The sequence below is a fragment of the Tauraco erythrolophus genome, chromosome 13 (assembly GCF_009769465.1).
Source record: "Tauraco erythrolophus isolate bTauEry1 chromosome 13, bTauEry1.pri, whole genome shotgun sequence".
NCBI classification, from domain to species: Eukaryota; Metazoa; Chordata; class Aves; order Musophagiformes; family Musophagidae; genus Tauraco; species Tauraco erythrolophus.
The window spans coordinates 16,642,223-16,666,030 of NC_141477.1; the positions used below are offsets into that span (position 1 = coordinate 16,642,223).

The following is a 23,808-nucleotide window of genomic DNA, read 5'->3' on the forward strand; positions in this document are numbered from 1 at the left end:
TTTTTTTTTTGAAACAGAAACAGGAAATCAGTGAAATAGAAACGTGAATCAGTTAACTGATTCACAACCAAAGCCAGATTTTTTATTTCTATTGTTTACATAAGGCAAATTTTGCCAAAGGATTATTTACCCATTTAAGTTATTTTTGGCAAAGGAATCCCACAGAGCCAAAAGGAGATACTTCTCTTTTCTTGCAGAAGTTGGCAGTTGGTCACGTATGTCCTCAGCAGCATTCATGGAGGAGCAAAGGCAGAGGAATCATGCTTTTTTTCCTGCTCCGTCCTTTCTCCTTTTCTGGTCACTTATTCCAAGATAGGAATAATCCCAATAAATTCTCATCAGCAGACGTATTTGGAATAATTCCAATAAATTCTCATCAGCAGACATATTTCTTGCTTGCAAAATCTTGACATTTCAGTGTGCTGCCATTTCTCATTGTAACGAAAAGAAATACACTTTTTTCTGTCCCAGCAAGGAATAAATGTACATCCGCATATGAGCATGAGCCAGCAGACAAGACAACTGATATGGGACATATGGGAAAAGGACATACAGCCTTTGATCTTACCACTGTCCAGCTGCTCTCTAGCATCCCAGGAAAGTCTCCGGTCATCTCTAGTAGGGGAAACTGTCTCAGTATATTCACGTAGAGCTACATACACAGACATATGCAAATCTGAGACTGTATGTCCCTCCCATTCTGTTCTTTTCTCCTCAGATGCAGCCTTCATCCAGGTAGCCAGATTGCAGCGTAAACTGCCTGCGTTGTTGTTCAGAAGTGGCAAGGTGCTAGAAATCGGATGTTGGTAAACTTTAAAGTGCAACACAAGTTGTTTTCAGTACACTATGAAATCCTACCTAAAGTTTAACATGTAAATATCCCCTGTCATCCACCTACAAGCTTCTGAAGCCTTGCCTGAAAGACAAGTTGAGGGCTGACATCTGTCCTTTGGTATAAGCTCCAAGTCTCAAGAGCTTCGCAGAGGTACCTTTAATGTTTTTGGTGTACTTCAATAGGATTTTGTACTTGCCCTTGTGACACCATAACTGAATTCAAACACACCAACAGAGCAGCAGCTAGGGCAAGCAGTTTCTTCTGATGCTCAGAAAGCAAAGGTATTTTATGACATAAGAACCGAGTCCCCATTTCAGTGTTCCTAAAAGACTTGCAATTTTGCGAATGTATTAAGGAAAATATGCCGGACACGCTAATTGCATCTTCTGTCCTCAAAGACCAAAAGGGAAACCAATTATCACATACACTCAACAGGCTACAGCACCAAAATACCCATCAGCATAAGGCAGCAGCTCCAGCAGCACGTCAGCTTATGTCTGTTGTCTTTGTGCAATCAGCAGCTGAAAAAAGTTTGCTTGAAGAGAGAGCACAGGAGGGAAAACACAAGTGAATCCAGCTGGCATTTCAACCAGAGTTCAGCATACACTGCAGCTGAGGACAGGAAATTTTTGTTTCCTTGGGTTTTGTGTTGTGTTTTTTTTTTTTTAAGAAACATACAAGAGAAGAAAAGAAAGTCGTCTCTTCCTGAGCTACGCTCCACTCTGCAGAACACAAACCCATTCAAGGACTTCTCTGAGTCACAGCCCGAACGTGCGCTTTCCGCGAGCAAAGGCACCCAAAGCAATCACACTGAAGTGGAGCCAGAAGACAGAACTAGTTTTTCCACGTGCTTCAATGGCTGACAGCTCTTCATTTCCATTTGGCCACCTGGTATTCAGCCCAACTCCTCTCCTGAAAGTGTCCAGAAAAATTAAAATGGAGGAACATCATACTTTTGTGAGAAAGTGAGGACAAGAGATCGCAGCCTTGCACAGATTCTAGAGAAGTCTCTTTTGAACGTGCTTGTGCTTCACAAGACATAGCAATTAAGCAGCACTTGCAGAGCACCTCCTCCAGCTCACACCAGCACCAGGGAGGGCAGCAGCTGCCACATCACCCCTGCTCGAGGTCTCCAGTCATGCAGGCAAAATTGAATTTTGCTGCCCATGGATCAAGCCTGGGTTGCTCCGGCTGGTGGGCGACACATGGAGAGTCAGACTTGCTACTCCTGCTACCAGGGATGGAATAGCAGAGAGGTACAGGCAACAGCTGGTGCTGGGACCAAGTCATCTCCTCCATCACACGGATGCCTTGCCCTGTTCCCCAGACCCCAGCCTGGCTCTCCAGGACTCTGGCACCAACGAGGAGGCAGCAGAGCAGCAGCTGTCAGGGCTGCCCCTGCCTGAGCACCCTTCTGCTTTGCCCAGAGCTCCTCATTTCCACACCTCAATCTAGCAAACCTGTAAAAATCAGCACAACTCAAGAGAGGCACAGGAGGTCTCTCTTCACAGTGGAAGAGAAAACAAGAGGATATCTCTTACAAGGTTAAAGATGTTCTCAATGCAGTATTTCATTAGCCTTCCTAAAAAATGAGAAATAACTGCCCTGAAATACAGCGCAAGCAAAGCAGGCAGAAGCTAGATCTGTTATGAGTAGGAGCTTAAAACATTACAGCCAGCTCTTTAGGTCAAGAAATATAGTGAATTTCCATGAGGAAAATGAACGGTCCAGCTTGCTTTGGACAAATCATGTATTTTTAAGAAAAGTGTCACAGTTCATTTGCTTTTCATTTATTTCAATGACTTAAAAACCCATATGTTTTGGTGTTTTTTTTTTTACTAAAGAAACAAAATATCTTGCTGGTGATGAATAAATACAAAAGAAAATCTCTAAGAGCTGACAAAGGGAGGAAGATGTAGAAATAATCGTATGATGAATCAAGCACAACAGAAGTTAGTCTCCATGCAAACCAGCAACCACAGCTTCAGAAAACATACCCAAAGAAGGAAGGAAAGGGATGCAAAGTTGCCCTGGCCCAACAGGACACCCACCCCTTGGGCATGCACCACAAGGCCTGCCAGAGGGAAGGCTGTGGAGAACCAAGCAAGGCACATTCTGCTCCTGCAGACAACTACATGCACATGGACTTAAAGCTAAATTCAGTGCCAGCATCTCCAAGTTCAGGCAAGTGAATAGGTGGCCAGATTTGGTCCTGCTGACATTAATGTTAATGTTTCTCTCAAGGTAAAGTTTCCAGAGACTCCTGTACTGCTGTGCTTATATGCTATCTAATGGATGTGACAGCCTAGTCAAGATGCCAGCACTGCTACACTTTGTTCACAGAGGGGCAGATCTTAAGATTCCACCCGCTTACAAGAACCTCCAAAGGCAAAGCTTTTTTTTTTTTTTCAAATCTGTCACCACAGAGGGACACTTGCAGAGCAGATGTGCTTAGAAAGCATCAGCAGGCAAAGCAATTTTTCACTACTACCGTGCCGGTTTTGGACAGCGCAATGAATTCTGTAACTTCCATGTCAAGTTGGGTTTTGTTCTTTCACAGATTTTAACTACCTGCTCTTTCCAACCAAGTGAAGACTTAGCAGTCTCAAGCAACTTAGAGCAGCTGACTTGTTCAAGTCAAACTGTATTTTACAGAAACCAACAGACCCAAACATTCTTTATCCTTACCCTTAAATAAATAGGGCTTAGAAGATTATAACATCTTCAGAACATGTAAAAACCTGAGAGGCAGCCCATTGCCTGTACTGAAAAGGCTCATTTCAATGGGTTTCATATCAGATAGCCATTTAAGCCCAGAGGCTGGCTGGTGGCAACTCTCCCTACCACATGAGGAGGTTACCTGACAGAGCAGGTGCAGAGCTCGTCTAGGCAGGACTTACTGGCTTATCCTCAGCATAGTTCCCTGCACCCTTGCCAGCAGCGAGATCATCTTGACATTTTACCTGTAAGACATCCACCTCTTGTAGAATCCAGACTTTTCTCTCATATCTTCCTGGAGGCAAGCAATTCAGTATCTGGCTGGAGACCTTGTTTTAAAATCTTCAGTACCTGAAGCTCTGTTACCTAAAGCAAAACATTTGCTACAAAATTAGCACAACAAGCACAAGAATAAGCTAGACCTTTTTCTGCCAGGATGGATCCCATCACCTGTTTTATGATCAGAAATAACACAGCAATAGCCTTCTCTAACGAGCACCTTCTGGACTCCTATCAGTGCTACAACTGCCCGGAATGAGAGTCACCTCAATCCTGAATCTGCTGTCTTTTGTGAATCCAGACACATCCATACTTTGAACATCTACCAGAATATGTCTGAGCATATGACAAACACCAGCAAAGCTTCTCCAATAAGTTCAACAGGCTCACACCACCTTTGCAACCAGCTCGTACTTCTCACCACAAGCATCTCTATTTACATCCTAATACGAGAAGTTTCATCAAAATCAATGTTTCTCTTATGAACAGCAAAAGCAGTTCCACAGTAGACAAAGAGCCCTGAGCAGGACACAAACATGACAGTTTTCACTTTCCTATCTGGCTGCTAGATTTGGAGGATTATCTTCTACCTTGAGGGCAATTTTTCAAGATGAAGCTGCCTCTTTCATTTTTTTGATCACTGAAGAGATGCTCAATTGCCACAGATGGTCATTTGTTTTCATTTTGTGTGTTTTACACAGTACATTTTATAGATTACAATAGTTAATTAAATGTAACAAATAAAATTAATTTCAAATTGAAATGTTGAGCCTGTTTAATCTTTGCAACACACCATTACTGTCGGAGTAGCACAGTTTGAATATAAGAGGGTTAACAAGGTCCTTTGGCAGACCAGTCACAGCCCAGCTGCTGACTGGCAAGTTGCTTTATGGCTTGAAATTCAGAGGAGCTGACTGCCACCAATGTACAGAGTGCTCTACATCAGATAATATCAGGCCTCTGGTTTCTTTACAGTAAGAATAGTATTACCTATTTATTTTACAAGGGCCTTTTCAGAATTGTTCATATTCATATATTGTTCTCTTCTTCCTAAGCTGTATTTGCAGACTCTGCTATTCAAACGCACTTTCATGAAGGTGAAAGATAACAAATAGAGCCAGGTCTGTGGTACTTCACAGGATAGAAATACAATTCAGCTCACTACAAGAGGACTGCAATAACATTTTAAAATGTTCGATTTGCAGAGTCAGCAAAACTGCAGTTCTAAAGAAAACTTTAAAAATGAGCACTTAACCCACTCCCCCCACAAGAGTGTTGAGGGAAATAAATGGAAAATAAAAACACTACTCAATGTTCTGCACTAGGCATTTCAGTTAGTGCTCTCCATATGCACATCTCTGATCTTTCAGCTCAGAACTTGGTAATATTTCCAAGCACTTTTCCAACAACCAAATTGAGTTTTAGATCTGGCACAATGCTTTTTGTAGAGGCTGTGGCAGGGGCAGAATACAGGACGTTAGGAGTGCAGAAAGCAGTGGGGGGAAACACAACTGTGGTATCTTCTGCTCCTGGGCAGCTGCGCAAGCCCAGGCTGCTACAGGCAATCCTGCAGCACTACCTAAAATCCAGGACTGCAACAACTCAGAATCTTTTTTTTTTCCCCTAGGTGGGAGAAGATAAAAAGTCCATACCGGGAAGGTTTTTTTAAATGTTAAGAAAGCAGTTCATACATTATTGGAAAGCAAGAAGTAACAAAAAAAATATTAAAAGAAAAACCAACCCCACTAACATACTTGTCTGTCTCCCCACTGTGAATGAATAAATTTCAAGATGAATGTGCATTAAGTAGAAAAGAAATGTTGAAGGCGCCACATCTCAGCCAACTGGAACTAACCTTGCCTTTTGCATTTTCCCAGAAATTAATGAGAACTGACGAAAGGTGATGAGGAACACCGTATCTTCAGTAATGCACAGAGATTTCTCTTACCAGGCTAAGAGGAAATCATTTACCATCCAAGACTTAACATCCATACTTGCCCATTCCTCACTAACATGCCCTTTTTCCCTTAATACAATCATTACTGGTGTGACCTTTTGAGTTCCCCGTACAATCTGTTGTTCGCTCTTCTGAGCACTTTATCTCTTCATGTATCTTTTTTGAAATGTCCTACAGTTAAATCTTTTGCTGTAGAGCTGCATTATCTATACATTAAAATAAAACTCTACACCTTTCATTAGTGTTATTACTACATACACGAAGTGTTAGCAAGGTTTACAAAACGCAACGGGTTCCTCTAGGAGAAGGCGAGAAAGGGGTTTGTGAATTGATGGATGGATGGCATTTGAAAGCTGGTATTTGAAAAAAAATAGCTTGAGTTGGATTCGGGGTGCCTGTCTGTGCTTGTTTGGTTTTTAGAATTTCTCCATCAGACTAAAAGCTTAACAGTCCACAGGTTTTGGAGTACTATTTTGTTTTCAAAAGGACTAGAGCAAACAAAGAAAGAAGAGCTTTCTGAAGCTAGACCTATCCATTTGCCCAGGCATTCCCATACTTCACTTTGGCTGCAGATCCTGAACTTGAAACATCTCAACAGAGACTGATTTTCTGAAAAAAATGAGTCCAAGCCCCTTAGCTACCAGCTAGTTTTAAAAAGCTTCAACTCAGAAGTTTCCCGCTCCCAGAAGAGCTGCATTCCCACAGGTGAGCAAAGCAGTCCTAGATCCCACCAGCACTTGGACAGACAAACATAGGAAGAATATGAACATGTTGGTAGAGAAGAGCGGAGTACCATCAAGGTAAGACTCAGTCTAGATCATGTTCAAATTCTGGAGCAAATGAGGAGTGAGCACTTTCACCACACCATTATGACCTTTCATGGATGTAGCGCAACCGTGGTCTTACATTTTTCTCTTTCTTCACAGAAAGAAGATGCACACACACAGAATGCCAACCTTCTTAAAACGATATTATGTGCACCACCACTGGTGGACTGCTACGAAGGTGATCATGAGTTCCTCACATGTGCCTTTCTCCAGATTATCCAACAACCATTAAGGTATGTGGGACAACGAGTTTGCTTCTGAAACTGCCCCTTACCAGCTTCATCACATCCTACCCATCCGGGCAACATTTACATTCCGCTGGACTTTCCAAGTAACCTGTTGTGAATTTGATTTTCCCCTGAACAAATACTTATATCATATTTGATGAGTGTTTTTCCCTTATTAATTGTGATGAACACATCATGAAATTCTCTAATGTATTCATTATTTAATATTAGTCAAACGTTTTGTCGGCAAATAATTCTTGGTTTATAGGTCATTCGAATTGCAAATTGTAACTATTATAGTCATAGTTTGCCGTTTATTTTTTAACATATGTAATTTATTTAACTTAAGTAATGCATACAGCCAATTTAATCAACGTGCAGTGAATTTCAATTTGCACTTTTGGCTTTAACATTCTTAGTTATATAAATCAAGCACTCAGGAAACTGAAAATAATAATATGGGACTTAAGTGAATAATTGGAACCACATGAACTAGATCCATGGAAAACATGAAAATAGTCACATGTACAAGCAAATCTAAATTCACTTTCCAAACCATATGAACATTTGCAACTGTTTTTTCCTTTTCTAATTCACTCTGATACAGTTAATTTGTAACAAAACCATGCCAGCAGCTACAGCAGACATTGCCAGATTGCTTTCCACTTCCTCCTCTGTATCCTTATTTAGGATATTAAATAACTCTGGACGCTATTAACTTTTCTTCATGCAGTATCTCAGAAGACATCTGACCACCACATACAGCAAAAGACCTTCAACTTCCACAGCATTTGGGAGGCAAACTGCAATTAGTGGTTAGCTGAATCGATCACAAATAGCCTAGGACAGCTCTAGTTACTTAATGCTTTTGATTTTATTATAAGACCAGAGATAAAACTATAATGAGGTTCAGTGATAATAGGAAGTTGGTCCTCTGGGACTTAAAATTGAAGTAAGTAGGCAGAAATTAAATGTTTATCTAGCAGATTCCTGTTTGTCCATGCTTTAATGTATATCTCCGCTCATGCTTCTACTGCAATTAAGGAACAGCCTGAACTAGTCTGATCATCCTCCTTCGAGGAGGAGAGAATAAAATATAAAGAAAGAAGATATAAAGAAAGAAAAAAAAGTGAAGCTGACACAATATCTACTACTAGCACAACTTTCCTAGTGAAAAGACCTTACCTGGAACTGGCAAAGGACCAAAAACCTGCACTACGTCCACAGCTCTGAGACTTCCTCCTTTAACCGAATCCAAGGCCGAAAACACACCACAGCTACGCACAAGGAATCTGGAATAAGCTCGTATGTGTTCACCTGTATCAATACATTGCATGGCCTACAAACAGGCAGATGATCTGGAAGCAAGAGCAAAGATACTCTGTGTTTTATCACCGAACTCGGGTTCTAACAAAAACCACAGCCCTTGCCCTCTGCAGGCAAGTCTAGAAAGGGGTTTCAGACACGCGAAACTGGTGCTGAGGTTCAAAGAGCTGGGTTAATCATGAGAAATGAATCAGCCACAGAAAGTCTAGATCAAAAAACTTGCACTCCCTCACCTCTTCTCAAGCTGTGGAGCTGTTCAGACATGCAGGAGTTTGGTTAAGGTTGCTCCCCAGTTATTAGACGATGCATGTTTCTCAGATGTCGCATCATATCCCAGACAGACAAGTAAAAAGCTGTAACCACCACTGAACTGTTGAACCAGCATTTAAATGGACAGAATTGTGGTCACGCACACGAATCAAAATGGGCTTTTTTGAATGAAAAAGCAACATAAAAGCAACTTCTGCAGTCAAGTTTTGTGCAGATTCATACAGATGCTGTTGTGTCTCATGACGATGTCAGAAAGTAATGACACAAGACTTTCACACTGGTGTAGAATACACAAATGTAATGTTCCAGGAGCAGCATCCATTAGAAAGACTGATCCTCATGGACAAGTTCTTCTGACGGCAGTTACAGAAGAGAAAACAGAATTTGGGGGTTGCCTTGACATTGAGACTTTGAGTCTGAGGAGAAAGGCAGAGGGGCAGTCAAGGCGGAAGAGGATTAGATGGGAAATGGCACAGCCTAAGTACTCTGCTCATTTGGGTGACAAACGAGGGGTCTTCAAAGGGTTCCAGACCACTACATCCAGGGTAGATTCACCCAAACGGTAACCCACCCGGGCATCCAAACCTACTGCGTGAATGAGTTAGGTACACCACAGCATAGCGTGAACTCCACTGCAAGAGGATACAGAACTCACTAAACTGAGTCCTAGATTTCAAAACTCCAAATTTCTGCCCCTTTTCCAGGTGGTAGTATCCATCTGCTTAGCTCATGCAGGTGGGTGAACGCTAAGGTGAGAAACACAGCCTGCTCCTACCAGTTCTCACCCACAGTGCCCTGTCTGCAAAACAGGGAAGGAAGAATAAAAGTTTCCGTGAGTTGTTTGCACGAGAGGTTTCACAGAGGAGCTCAGAAAGCCTTCAGCACATGCTGTTTCTTGCGACAATGGCGCCTGCTGCACTGACAAAAGCAAACTGGCCCTGCCTAATTCTCTCCGCCAAATTCCTTACTAACGTAGCCCCATTTTAAAGGCAGGCAGACAGGCAAGTGGCACAGAAACAACACAAATGGAATCACCCTTTCTTCTCACTGTGCAACTGGACTTTAAACTGTGGTCCCTTCAAGCCTTTCCAAGGCTAGCCTACGCTGCTGTGCAAATAAAATGTTCATCACAGCCTTTCTTCCTTTTCCACTTGAATCTTTCTCCTCATTCTACATGACAAGATTCGAAATCCTTACTAAATGCCATGACACACCGAATTGTTATTAACAAGCTTATTAGAGCTGTGAAACAGGATTTCCATTACATAAATCTCTTACTTTTCCTATAGTACAACAGGATACCATCCTGAGTATCTTATAATGCCCAGTGACCTACCTATTGCCTTGTAACAGAAGCAATCATATCTGATCTGCATTTTATGAATTCTCCAGCTGTCTTGATTCATTAACATACTGTTAAGTGTTCCTTGTCTAGCAGTGAAAACGTCCTGCTCTCCCATCTCATAAGTAGCCTCTCTCCGTTCAGCTCCTTGTTTAATCAATGCTAATTATACAGTCCTGTGATCATCTCCTGAAATTAGCACAAATGGTAACAAGTTCTTTGATTGCCAATGTTTTTGTAAATGTTATATTAAAAAATAGCACTAAAATAACAGCATAGACAAAATTTGTATTAGAACCATGGGTGCTGTTTCAAAATTCATGACAAGGATGGCATGCAGAGTGGGAGCCCACTGCCATTCACATCAACTGATTCAATTAAACAGCACACAAAGAAATCCACCTACTTCCAGTTCCGAAAAGCGCTGCTAAGGAAAAACACAAGCTACAGTGAGTATTAGCCATAAGAGAACATGACATTACAGCTGCAAATTAGCAATGTGTCATTTTCTCAGACAAAATTTATTTAGTTATAACCTCACTGATTTGGCAATGTTTGGGGATGGGGAAGGAAAAAAAAAAAAAAAAAAACAACAAACCGATGTAAGCAAATTTCAGAATGTTGTTCAGAGACTGCTCGAAACCAAGGCATTTGATGAAGACTGCTTCACATTTCTAACTGTGCTGCATTGGGTAGCACCAGTCTCTGCACAATACAAAAGCCAGTATCAAACAGCTCCTGTGAGAACTTATAAAACAAACAAAAAAAAAAAAGACTAGAACATGCCTGTTTGGTACTGAAAGACAAACCTCTACAAACTTCCATCATCCAACAGGAGCTAAATAACTAGAAAAATATAGGACAAGTCATTTTGATATACATGAGATGGGACATAAATGACTATCGAAGATACTAAGAAAAATGAATGAGGAATGAATTGTGTAACTGGGTCAAGTCATTAATTCTGAAAAGAACTGGGAGCCTGGTGGATAATTTTCAGTGATTGTCCAAGACAAGCAGCAGCTTATTGGAGAAAGTTTTTATGAAAATGGTGTCTTAAATATTTCATTGTGAAATACTAAAACAAATTCCTGGAAGATGACCAGCTCCATCAAAGATAGGGCCACTGAGATGAGCCATTAACAAAACCTCAACCAAAGGCCCTACAGCATCCTATGCCAAGGTGGTTTTTTTTAAAAAAAAAGAAAAGATGAAATCCCAATGCCTCTGAAGTCAGAGGAAAAATTGCAACTGGCTTCACTCTAGCCCAGTTCTCACCAACTGTCAAGTCAGATGTTTGCAGTTTCCTCAGCCAAGTGCCCTGCTGAGGACTAGTTCTGAGTCACAGCACCATTAAGATCATCCTCTACCAGATATAGATGGAAATTCATGACAAGTTGATTCAGTTTCCTAATTTGACACTGGCCACCATTTCTGTATGGTCACTCTTCTACTCATTGCAGGAGTTAAGAAAATAATATGTTCTTTCTCCCATCAGCTCTTATTCTTCCTTAATTTCTCTGTAAAGGCCTGTGTGATGGGAAACATCTCAGCAGATATGCCAAAACCCAAACACCACGAACCTTCAGTCTAGTTTGGGTTCTCCATTTGTTATGATGACACATTTGCACATTTCTTATACACGTGGCCTTACTTTTGTTCCATCTTCAAAAGGAACACAGAACACTTTTAGAACACAAAATACTGAAGTGTCAGAAAGCAGACCTCAACCAAGCAATCATCCTCATCTTCACAACATTATTTTGCAGCACACACAACTGACATTCAACATTAGAAATTACTCTGCAAGGACATTGAAACATCAGAGCAGTACAGGTTATCTAAAACTAAGGATTTGTTCTTAATTTTTTTAAGAACAAGTTGTATTACCTTGTGTTAGGACTGGTCCAAGTAATACTTGTTCACCAGCTGATCTGAGGACCATTCTTTCTACCCTATGGTTTCTATAAAGGTTTTTTCTGAATGCTCAAGAATTCTGGATAAAAAGCAGGAACCTGGACTCATTACTGTCAACAGAACTTCAGAAGTGTGCTGTTACAAATACGTATAGTCAGAGATTTAAAAACAACACTGACCAAATATGGCTTCTGAATGGAGTACAAAGCTTCTTTGCCTCCACAGATGACCTAACAGAAAAGCCCATCAATGGTTACTGCCGTTCTACCCCATTCCATTTCTATCTGCAACACTACTATAGGCAGAAGCCTCAGGAAGGCCCATTGCTCTGTCAGACCACAGTGCAGCAAAGAACTTCTGGAAGCTTTGAGTTCCTCATCTGTGCTCCAAGCACCTACCAGAGCTTCCAGATGTCCTGGTGAGCCAACCACACACAGCAGAGCCAACAGCACACACAAAGCAGTTGTCATGTGCAAATGACATCCAAGGGCTCTTTCTTTTAGTTCCCTACTCTTTCGAAACGAGATGAAGACAGACAGAGGTAAAATATCAGTTAACTAGAGAAATTTCGACTGAGCAAAAGGTTATTTATTGTGAAAGCAAGAACTGGCATGTGAATTTTAAACAGATGTAATGGTTAATTAATGCTTAATATTCCCTCGCAGCACTGGAGATGTCCTCTACAACAGGTTAGAATTGTTATTAGTTCACAATTCAGTGTTCAATAATACGATCATTTTACAAGAAACTCAAATACAAACCATCTCGAAACTTTTCCTAAAGGGAAACGTATCCTTGGCCCCCGGACATGTCCACTGCAAGACCTCATGCATCCGTGGAATGTGACAAGCTAATGCAAGGAAGGCCCCACCGAACTGCACAGTTCTAGTCATCTATGACCGAGAAACTCACATTGAAAGAAGTGCTGAGAAGGATCATCTAGGAAACCAGGCAAACTGAGATTCAATTTCACAAGATAAAGGTAGCAACACAATTGACTCCTAAGTACATCAGCGGAAAGCACCAAGGAGGCAGAAAAGCTATTTACACAGCCCCAGGTAACCATGGGTGCCTTCGAGGTGGGTAGGAATGAGAAGATGCTCTCCAGTCATCAGAGCCCAGTGGTTCCGAGGGAGCAGCAGTACTGGCAGCCTGGATCCAAATGCTTTCACAATACATCTTGATAAAATTAAGGGCAGTATGTGACATGTTTGCCCACTACAGCAGAGAACTTGATCCAAAAGCACCTCCATCCCACCACACACCCAGGCATCCAAGTGTCTAATACTCTGAATCTCCTCATTTCAATTAACTGGTTGCACTCCACTATTTATCAAGAGTATCAGCCTTTAAAGCCTCAGGAAGTATCTACAGAAACAATTATGTCACGCTCTCAACACATGAATGTTTCTATGGTGACTTTCCAGCACTTCATTGGACTTCCTTTCCTAAATGCTCAGGGTACTCCCACACCACTCTGCAATCCCAAACCCTAGGTAAACCAAAATGGAAAACTAAAGTTTTTCTACACCCAAATGTAAAGTCAAGCTCTAAATACGCATTGCTGTATACCCACGCATCACACCTCCATGGCCTGAACATGTTCTAGGGCAATGCCGGATGATGCCACGTCATCCAACCAGTGGCAGTGACACAGTCGAAGCTATCTTTTGCTATATATACACCATGAGCTCACTTGAGCCTGGAATATCAGAGTATTTTGTTTTGAAATACCACCTTCTCCTGGAGCATTTATACTCACAGGCTGTTCGCAGATACTAGAGCACAGAGTCCACCTAAATACAGAATAACTACAAGAAAGATAAGCCTTCCTCACTGCCTTTTCTTCAGTAGATTTTCTTCCCCTTCTCTTTTCTATTAAGAAACCCCTCTATCCTCCTCAAGGGCTCATTAACCTCTCTAAAATATCATTCTGACACTAGCAAATGCCTTCCGAAAGGACCAGTGCTGTCAGAGCAATATGAGACCCCACAAATACTCCCAGAACATCGACCTCGCAGAAGCCTATTCACCTACAACACTTGCCTGTCCTCATTTGTCTGCTTTCAAGTCATTTAAGCATTTGTTGATAAGCAATTATCAGATCTTCCAGCGCCTACGGAACAACTTATCCTTGTCTTCAGCTCAGTATTAGCTCTGAGATCCTCTGGATGGTAATGCAGGATAAAACTCTTTCCCATCTGCCTGATCAAACAGTTGATAACCAAGATTTACCATGGCACTGGTAAAGCCAGCACTGTGCATGACTGTACAAACAGTTAGGTAGTTCCCTCACTGTCTATTATTTTCTTTCAGGCCTAGAATACGAAGATAGTTCTTGGAAACTCAGTACAGCCCCAACACTCACAAAGCCTTCAGAGGTGCTTGTAAGCATTGTCAAATCAAGCCATCCTTTCTTCCTACGGCCCCTCTTTTTGCACATTATAAAGATTAATACCTCGTTTCCTACAGAATTCTGTTATTCTGTCTCCTTCCATCCTGGCACCCATGCAGCTTCCTGCTGAGTTGAACACACCGCTACAGAAACTTATTTTCAGTTTTGAATATTTTCTGGCAAAGGTAATGTTAACCAAATGAAGGGTCTTGCAAGCAGCAGCTGTTATGAGTGGCATATATCCTGTGTAACCGCTTAAGGAGAATAATACGGACAGTTTCCTCTGGGAAATACATATAAACGGAGAGGTCTCGGAGGCGTAACTTCAACAAGAATCTGTATCTAAGGCTCCCCTTACAGTCACTTAGGGATATTCTTATTAAACAAGGGTAGGTTCTGCCTAGCAAGCCACAAACCCTCTCTCCACACACGCAGCTTTCAACAAGCACAGTGGTCAGTATAGCAAAATAACCCCAGCCACTGCTCCCAGACAACGCTCCACTTGGAGCCTGCTGGACAAGACACTTTTTAAGCAGTTTACCTTTTCAAGGGCTTGTTCATTTGTATGCAAAACCAGTCCTCTGTTTAAAACAACACTGGGGTTATGGGCCAGCCTCACAGTGTGGAAGCCACTCAGAGGAAATCCTGATGCTCCGTGATTAACCCACGCCACGGTGCTGGTCGTTCTTGCATCTACTAATGCACAGGACAGAGTGTCAACTTTAATCTTGAAATTCTGTGACGCTGTCGCTTTGTGTCACAGTGTTAAGTGGTTTTGATTATTTGATGTCAGCTCGGTTTACTTACAGCATTCCCACTACTTGCATTTGCTTTCCATCAAAATGTGTTAGAAATCTCTTAGAAAGAATCATTCTTAACCCGAAGGGGTTAGCAGGACTCAGCTGCAAGTGCTGGTGGTCACAACGTGCAATGTTTACTTGGTAGATTCTCTGAAAATGGCTGTCCTCATCACAACATCATTCCCACTGGAACGAGTCTGGTCCTCAAGAAACCCATTCTGGGTAGCTTTTATGTGGAAGCATTTCCAAAGACCAGGGCTGCCCACACTATATGAGGCAGAACAGCTGGCCGTGTCACTGGCTGCCCAGGCCTCTTCAACCAGGTGGAGGGTTTACTTCCCCAGCACTGTACCCTTTACAAGGGAAATACTTGACTAAATCCCGCTCAAACATTGCCAGCTTTTCAGTACAGGAATGGTACCAGGCAGGAATACTTGCCATTCACTTGCTTCATTATAAAAATGACATTGGGTTTTCTTGTGAAGATGGGTACTACAAGGGCTGGAGTCTCCCCTCAGATACGTGCCCTAAGAATGAGAAGCAAGTGATAGTAACTGACTTTCAGCTTTTCTTCTCATTACTCATTCATTTCTACAACCTGAATTCACTCTTCTCTGCTCAACCACAGAACATTAACAGCCTTCTCAGAGCATCCTGGAAGCAAGAAACATCAGGTAAAACGCACTCCCGCTGACCTCCAACTTTCCTGGACCATGAACACCTTCACAGCCAAGTGATATGCTCTAGCACTGAACTTCAACACAAGCTGCAGGATTAGACGAACGAATCACTGAACACCACCAAAATTATTATGAAAATGAGTAATAACGTGTTCTTTAAAGCTCTCCTGACTTGAAGTCCTGACCTCTGAGTGCACTGTTAGCACTGATAAAGTTTCGTTTATGTCAAGGAAACTACATTCATTGTAAACTGATTCACGCATGATCAGAATCAATTACCTGTGTTTTCAGGGTGATCCTGGACACAAACTGAATCCCATTAGAACAGGATAGCTAAAGGAAGTCAACAGTGAAAAGTCTGCAGAAAATGCCTTTTTTTTTTTTTAATAAAGTCAAAATTAATTAAAGAATAACATTGTTCTTAAATTATTGAAAGACTTAATTTACTCCGGAAACACCTGAATCATCATTAACACTATAAGGATCTCTCTGCATTAATTCATACACAAATTCAAGGCTGTGCATTTTGTTAAGCTTCTTTCTTCCTGTTCATATCTGTACCCGATTAAACTTCAGTACAGATGCATACGGGTTAGTAATCACATTTTTATATTTTGCATGCAGATTAGTCCTATTCGAATCTGCATAAATTTGTTATGCATCACTGCAAAAGTGAATGCTCAAGCAACTTTTATTTTTATCTAATCAAATCACTGCCTAATGAAAAATGAGCAACTGTGCACAAAGGTGCACCTAGGCACACTCCAGGGATCCCTGGGAACAGGAACATTTACCACTCAGTAGGGCTACCAGGTGCGGGTCTCTCCGGCCTCATGGTCAAAGCCTGATCAGGATCAGCCACATCCAAAATGCGTCGGTGTTACCTTCTGCAAAAAGATTAAATCAAGGTTTCCACCCCAGGATGGGCCCAGAAGGGGCTTCTACAGGACTCCTCACCTAAACCTTAGCATAGTCAATTGAGACTTGGTAGACTGTGATCAGAGTCTCTCCTCCAGTATGGAAAGTCTCTTTGCTTCCCTATACCTGAATTTTCTGGCTTTGCAACAAGCACCACATCTTTTCTTCTAAGGTAAGGAGCTGCAACAAGAGGAGCTGAACCTCAGGCAGAAGAACAGTTCATTTAATTAAACTGCCAGCAGCCACATTACATAGTGGTAGGTGATATTAAGCAGTTTACTCTGGAAGTAACAAGACAAAGCACACACCTTCTGCTGCTGAAATTTTATTAAACCATTTTAAAAGAGACTCTGCAATGAAACAAATATGCACAAACTGGCATGACTTCTTAGTACAATTGGCAGGATCTAGTCCAGAAACAAGTCTGCTGGTGGAGACAAAGGGGTTTTATAAAGCAAAATGTAAAAGACACAACCACTTGAAAACGTCATCCTGAAGTAGGCAACCCTGTCCAGATGACTTACAATGCATCTACTCCCTCATGTGTGCTCCTGTCCATGCCTCCACCCTTCAGTCAACACAGACTTCAGAGCAGCTGATGGGTACAGCCTCAGCTCAAAAAGCACCATGGACAACAGTGAGAAAGTGATAATGGAGACAAGCAGTTAAAAATCTGTACAAAGTTGTTTCAGACCTATATTTGAACAGAAACCTTGGTCACCTCCAGAGTCCACCCCTCCACGCAGCAAAGGCCAGTGGCTCAGAAAGGAGATAGATACAGAGCACATGAGGAGCCCCTGGAGGGGACAAGGCACTCCGCTCACCCATCCCACCCCCAGCTATGGCACCTTACCCAGCCACCCACAGCTCTAGGCAAATCTAACTTTCCTCATGCCAGGAGCTAAAGGAACACGGGTATTGAGATCCGCACAATCTGTGCAAATTACCGTGGGGCTGGAGGAAAGGAATCATTCTGCATTCACCTGAACAGCTGCAGCAGAAGCAACCAAGGTTTGAACGGATATGGGTACTATATCACATGCAGATCATTTTAACATCTGCCTCACCATGTGAGAGAACATTGTGCACCGATCTCATCTTCAAACTCACAAACACTTTACGAGCACGCTGCCGTCTCGGAAGCAGGCTCTGCTCATTTCCTACGGCACAAACTGCGAGGCAGGGCGGCTGCACCCTCCTTCAACATCAAATCAGCGAGAGATGCTGATGTAAAATAACTACAGCAAAATTCACACGCAGCCACACTTTCCATTCAGCTCCACTACTGGTATCTCCTTTCCACGAAGGGAAAGGAGGTCCCTGCAGACCCCGTCTCCCACAGCAGCAGCAGCACAGGGTCCATAGGGTATCCTAAAGGAGCCAAGCCCTGCGGACAGCCCTGCTCCCAGGGCTCCCTCCTCCTCCATACCACTCCCCGCAGGCCAGAACCCAGCACCACAACTCCTTAATTGCCATTTCTCCTTGTTTCACATGAATTTGTTTAAGGGATTTTGAAAAGAGGAATTTGAAAGAAATTAAATTAAGGCTTAGGAACAAGCAGCAACTGGCAATAAACAAGTTCCTCAAAGTGTGAGAGTTTGTCCTCTGCACTCACAGCACATTTCAAGGTCAATTACACTCCCTAACGAACCACTTAGCCACAGCCAGGCTGCGGGAGTTACACCAGGCTGAAGAAAAGCACAAATAGTTCACGTCCATGCTTCTGCCAGGCTCAAATCAAAACTCGTTCCTCTCCAGCAAGGAAGGCTCTGGACCCATGACGACAGCTAAAATTCTGCACCTCAACCCTTGTCTCTGCAGCACAGCCATCCTGCTTCACCCAAAGGATCCTTCCAGAATACTTTTTTTTTCATTTTTATTTTTTAATTACATTTCTATTTGCATTTCCTTTAAAAAGCATATCATAACCCTCTCCTGGCTTGCCCATCTGCCACCCCCCTCCTACCCACATGCTCCCAAGAAACACAAACATCACCACCAACTTTCCTAAAAAATCCATACATTGAGGTAACTGAAAACCAAATACTTTGTATTTTAATATTTATGGAATTTGGTCAAGAATAAAAAATGAAAAAGCATTTTAGATACTTCTCTTCTCTAACCTCTTTTCAGAGAATGCATGTACTTATTCAGCCTAATTTTAATCTCTGAACACTTGAACAGACCCACTGGTAACCTAAATCGGTCATTTGTCCATCTGCACACATTGACTGTCCTATCCACTCTGTGGTGGGTAGATAACTTTTATCACTTTCATCACAGAAAACAATCTGTTTCAGGAATCAAATCCATATGACTGGATATTTAATTAAAAAAAAAAAAAGAAAGAAAAACACCACAAACCCAGAAGGTATTTCTTTTTCCATGGGTCAGATGCTACACCCTGCCCGTGGGCTGTGGACAGACTGGGGAAACGCAACACTTCAGCTGCTGTACCTGCCACCCCAGGATGCAGTTTCTTCCCCCAAACTCTTCCCACCTCATCAATATTTATTACATGCTGCTGTGCCATTAAAAACAAAAAACTTATCAGAAATCCCAGCATTTAACTGCTGTACTTAATCCATTAATCTCCAATACATTCTAGAACGGTTTTCTTGCTGTGTTATTTAAAAGGACTAATGTGGATAAGAATCAGTTTTAGACCAACATATTACCTGAAACACTTACCAAGATAAAACATTTTTACTGATCATCACACTGCTATTCAATAGCAAAATTATTGCACATGTTTAAAAGCATTCTGGTTTAAGGAAAACAGATCAGTATAAACACGAATGCATTAAGTCTAATTTTCATTATTGTGGTTTAATACAATGCCAAAAATGTATACAAACAACTTTAACAACTCTTGTAAGCAATATTTCTTGAAAAAAAAAAAAAAAACAACCACCAAACATTAAAAGGACATTTATTAACCATACAATTAAATCAGCTTTTCCTTTTCTTTTTTTCTTTTTTTTTAATAAGGATATGGCTTTCGAATTCTCGGTTCATCTTCACCTGCAATTTACACAGCACCCAGATGAAGAGCATCAAGTCTCTGAAAACTGGAAACATTAGACATTTCAATTTTGTAATTAGCTCCGTTGTTTTCTGCTACTGCAAGATCGGAGGTTACTGGGAGCTACTTCTTCCTCCTCACTGACAAACATTTGCATACGAAAATTTGACAGAAAAGAGCAAGATAGAACCGAAACGCCTCAAACCCCAGAATACAAAGTGTGCTGAGGCAGCCGGAGCCCGTAAGTGACAGGGTAAGCGTGTTCCAGCCCTCCCATCCTGCACTGCCTCCCAGGGAGAGCTCTGCTGCTGACTTCATCGAGGCCAGGATTTCGACCTACAGCATCTCCTTCTGTAATTTGAGGGACACTCTGATTAACTACAAATAATTAGCTCACTTTTAAATGGCATAATCTGCTTTGTGCACAACGCACGTTCTGAAAATGGATTAGCACGGGGTCTAACGCTGGAGCCTCTCTCCCATTAAAGGATTACAGGACATCAATCCGAACTCACAGCTAATTGGGATGGCTGCGTCCCCTCAGCCAAATCCGCTTGTTCCGCCCGTGCGGCGGGACCTGCAAATTGAAACGGCTTTCGTTGCAGCCAACGCCATCACCTTCTGCGGTGCGGATTTTTGGAAAGCCAGGCACAAGGGCATTCGACTGGACATCACTGCTTAATAACCCCAGAGTCACAACTGCAGATGTCTACATTAACACGGGGTTTGAAAGGGTAGCAGATGGTTAGGAAGCTCTTACTGTGAAGGCCCTAACTATTTCCAAAGGTAAAACAGCAAGTAGCTTTTATGTATAAATGATACTCACCATATGGTGAGCATGATGGAAATTTTAAACAAAAAAATTAAATTATTACAGTTAGATTGAATAGAACTAAAACCAATTAAAAGTAAAGCTGAGCTTTATGATAAAGACTGAAAACAGTTTATATCAATAATGTTAATGCTGCCAGAAAGGGGAGCAGGGAACACACCAGAGGAGCAGCACTAAGTGCTAGATGCAAACCCCATTAAAATTCAGCTTGCTCCTTAGAAGATACATCCAAAGATGAGGCTGGCATTTCCAGGCACCAAAATCAATAAACAGACATACAATCAATAGAAAAATCATATTTCATTGATGTTAATTTATTAATTAATCTATTAATTTATTGATTGTGATTACAGGCCATGATTACAGTCTGATTACAGGCTGTGAATAGATACTTTTTTATGCACTTAAGCATTGCACAAAAATAAATAACAAATGACGTGCACTTCTCTAGTTGATCAGAGCACCTATACACGCATATGAAGGCAGGAAATTACCAGTTGTTCTTAATGAAAAATAAAAATCACATTTGCTGGTTTTCAGTAAGCAACCTGGGCACATCCTCACCAACAGCAGAGAGGGAGCTCTTGGTCACAAAAATGAAAATCCCTGGAAGCCTGAGGCTGCCGTGTCCCAACAGGTACCTGCAGCACCCCAACAGCCAGCCAAGAGCAAGGAGGGCCCCTGCCAGCACCGGCACTCCCAACTTGTGCATGTGGGGAGGGGCCCTACCAGGCAAACCCTAGGTCCTGCCTTCTCCAGGAAGGGCATCACAGCTAATGTGATGGCTCAAGATGAATTGTCCTACACCACGTGTGGTCAGACCAAAAGATAAATTCTGCTTTGATCTTTCAGGTTCCGTAGAAACCAAAACAAAACCCAAGAGATGCATATTCAAGTCAGGGGAAAAGGTGTTTGCACACATGCACAAACACAGCACCCAGCCATTCTTCCCTTCCTCATTTTGTCCCTACGTCAGCTCCCCAAATGCTAAACCCCAGCTCACATGGGTACACTGCCCAGTGACAATACAGGAATCAAAGAAAGCTCTACAAGGTTCCACAGGGCTGTTCACTATATTGTGAAACACAGTCCCACTCTATGAAACACCAGCCCTGGAGATGCTCTTCACTACGGACCTTTCGACCCAGGCCCCTTCCCAAGGCATAATTCCACTAGTCCCATGCTGTGAAACGGTCTCCAGGCAACGCTGGAGATGTCAGTCCAAGTAGGCAGTCTGGTACTGACAAGTGATGGTGTTTTCCCTCTCCCAGCCTGAATACCAGAGCAGAATACCTTTCACTACCCCTGTTCTGCACTTCTGGGAGAGGGGAAGGACCACCCAGCTGGCCAGGTGAGACCCATGGCACAAGTATTTAGGGAGGCTGCAGCACCTGCGTGTCGCACTGGCAGCTAGAGGAATTCTGGGTGCCTTCAAAATACCTCTTCCATCAGGTTTGCAGGGTGCGGGAACTGAACTCACTGTCTTGCTGTAGATGGGAGAGGGATGGGATTGTAAACCATTCTCTGGAGAAGACAGGGAGAAGCCAAAGTATGTTTTATCGATTCCGTCATCTTTTAACGTAAGTGGGTAAGTGATTTCAGCCTCCAGACATTTCTTAGTCACTGTTGACTTTTACATATTCTTTCAGGGATCAGAAAGTTCATTGTTTCCTTCTTCCCCCATGATGCATGGGGACAGAGACAAGGAGCGCTCAGAGGGCAAGCATCTAGCAACAAACCACCGTCAGGCCCAGGGCTGCTCTAAATTTTTGCTGCTTTTCATTTTAGTTCACGCTCCATTCATAGGAGAGGCTATTCCCACAAAAATACAGGTCGTTGGGATAAACGTTTTGCAGCAGTTTAGGGCTGAAGCGGAACATTAGGAAGAGAAACGTGTACATCTCTGGGGTGTGACAGATGGGGTACGCTCAGTGTTACTAAATCCCATTCCCTTCCTTTCAAACAACCTGCAGTGAGTCACTGCTACACTATGCCATCCCAGCACCGTGTAAAAAACCTCTCAGTAGTAACACTGGCTACAAGTCACGCATCCTTCTCTCCATGTAAGCACTGCGTGGCAGGAGCACGCACGCAAACATTTAACCAGCTTTCCTTGCTGGGTAGGAAGCCATCATTCTTTGCTGCAGAGCCACTGTCGTAACCCAGAAGCTACTCTGACGTCTGAAATGCTTCATTCTGATGGGGACAAGCGCAGGACAAGTCACCACTGCTCAAGGCTGCTCATAATACTCCTGAAGAATTTCTAATTTCTCTCTCAAATTACTCCATTTGAAAGACTTAATACATTAATTACAGACTTCTCCATCAACCCAGTTAAAAACTCCCCAGCCGCTCCACAGTCCCCAGATCTTCTCCCTGATGTCTGGCGACAGGATGCATGGGAATGGTACAAAGCTGTGCCAGGGGAGGTTTAGCCTGGACATCAGGAAGCATTTCTTTACCAAGGGGGTGGTCAAACACTGCAACAGGCTTCCTAGAGAGGTGGTTGATGCCTCAAGGCTGTCAGTGTTTAAGAGGCATTTGGACAATGCCCTTCATAACATGCTTTAACTTGTTCAGGCAGATGGACCAGACGATCATCGTAGGTTCCTTCCAAATGAAACAGTCTATTCTATTTTATCTCAAATTCATAACTGCTAGTCCATGCTTTTGTATAGACTGTGGTTTTCCCCATCAGCAGGTAGTGCATCATGGCAAAACACACAGGATGCTCCCAAAGACAGGTTCGATCCTCTGCCTAGGACTGAGCAGACCTGAGCTAATTAGCCCTTGCTAATTAATTGCTTCCCCATTACTGAGGGAAGAAACCCACTATCAGAGCCCAGCTCCAAGATGCTGCTGTTCTTACTCCTTCATCGTGATTTATACACAGCAGAGATGAGTACTAAAGAAAACATGCCATGAGGATCTTATACTTTTAATTATTTTATCACAGCCTTCACCTACCCTTTTTTGGATATTATTACCCTGGAGAGTACGCTAACAACCTTAAGTTGCTGACTAATTAAGTTTTGGTATACTCCAAAGCTGGTTTTTGCACACTAATTAAATTTACAGGCAGTTAGATTTGACAGGTACTACGGTATCTGCCAGCGTGCCTTCATAATCAGTTAAATTATTAATTCTGAGGCAGCAGGCCATCCCCAGGCGGGCAGGGAAGCAATCCGGCAGCAGAGCTGCCCCAGGAGAGCAGCAGCCAGTGACCCTGTGCTGCAAGGAGCTGGGGACACACGGGTGTTCACTCCCTAGGAGAAGGCAATGGGCTGCAGTGGTGGGCTCCTCCTGCCCCTCATAACTCTTGAGGAGCCATTTGAATTTCCACCCAGATCTGGCCCTTAAGGGACAGCAGAGGCCAGGCAGCACCCCTCCTGCTACCCCAGTGATGGGCAAAATCCCCCCGAGGCACGACCGCCTTGGACTGCAGATGGCATCCCACACC

General features: G+C 42.6%; 1 protein-coding gene across 2 annotated transcripts in view; it reads right to left on the minus strand.

Annotated features, from left to right (window-relative positions):
- The window catches only part of IL1RAPL2 (interleukin 1 receptor accessory protein like 2), a 391,662-nt gene that overhangs the window by 344,324 nt on the left and 23,530 nt on the right, over window positions 1-23,808 (minus strand). The window contains exon 1 of one of the 2 annotated variants that reach the window (XM_086619726.1): window positions 9,776-9,908. The exons of the other annotated variant lie outside the window; for it this stretch is intronic. Within the exon in view, the coding sequence (XP_086475852.1) occupies window positions 9,776-9,899 (124 nt within the window). The 5' untranslated portion in view covers window positions 9,900-9,908. Of the gene's footprint in view, window positions 1-9,775; window positions 9,909-23,808 lie in introns of those variants that run through there. 2 annotated transcript variants of the gene reach the window in all.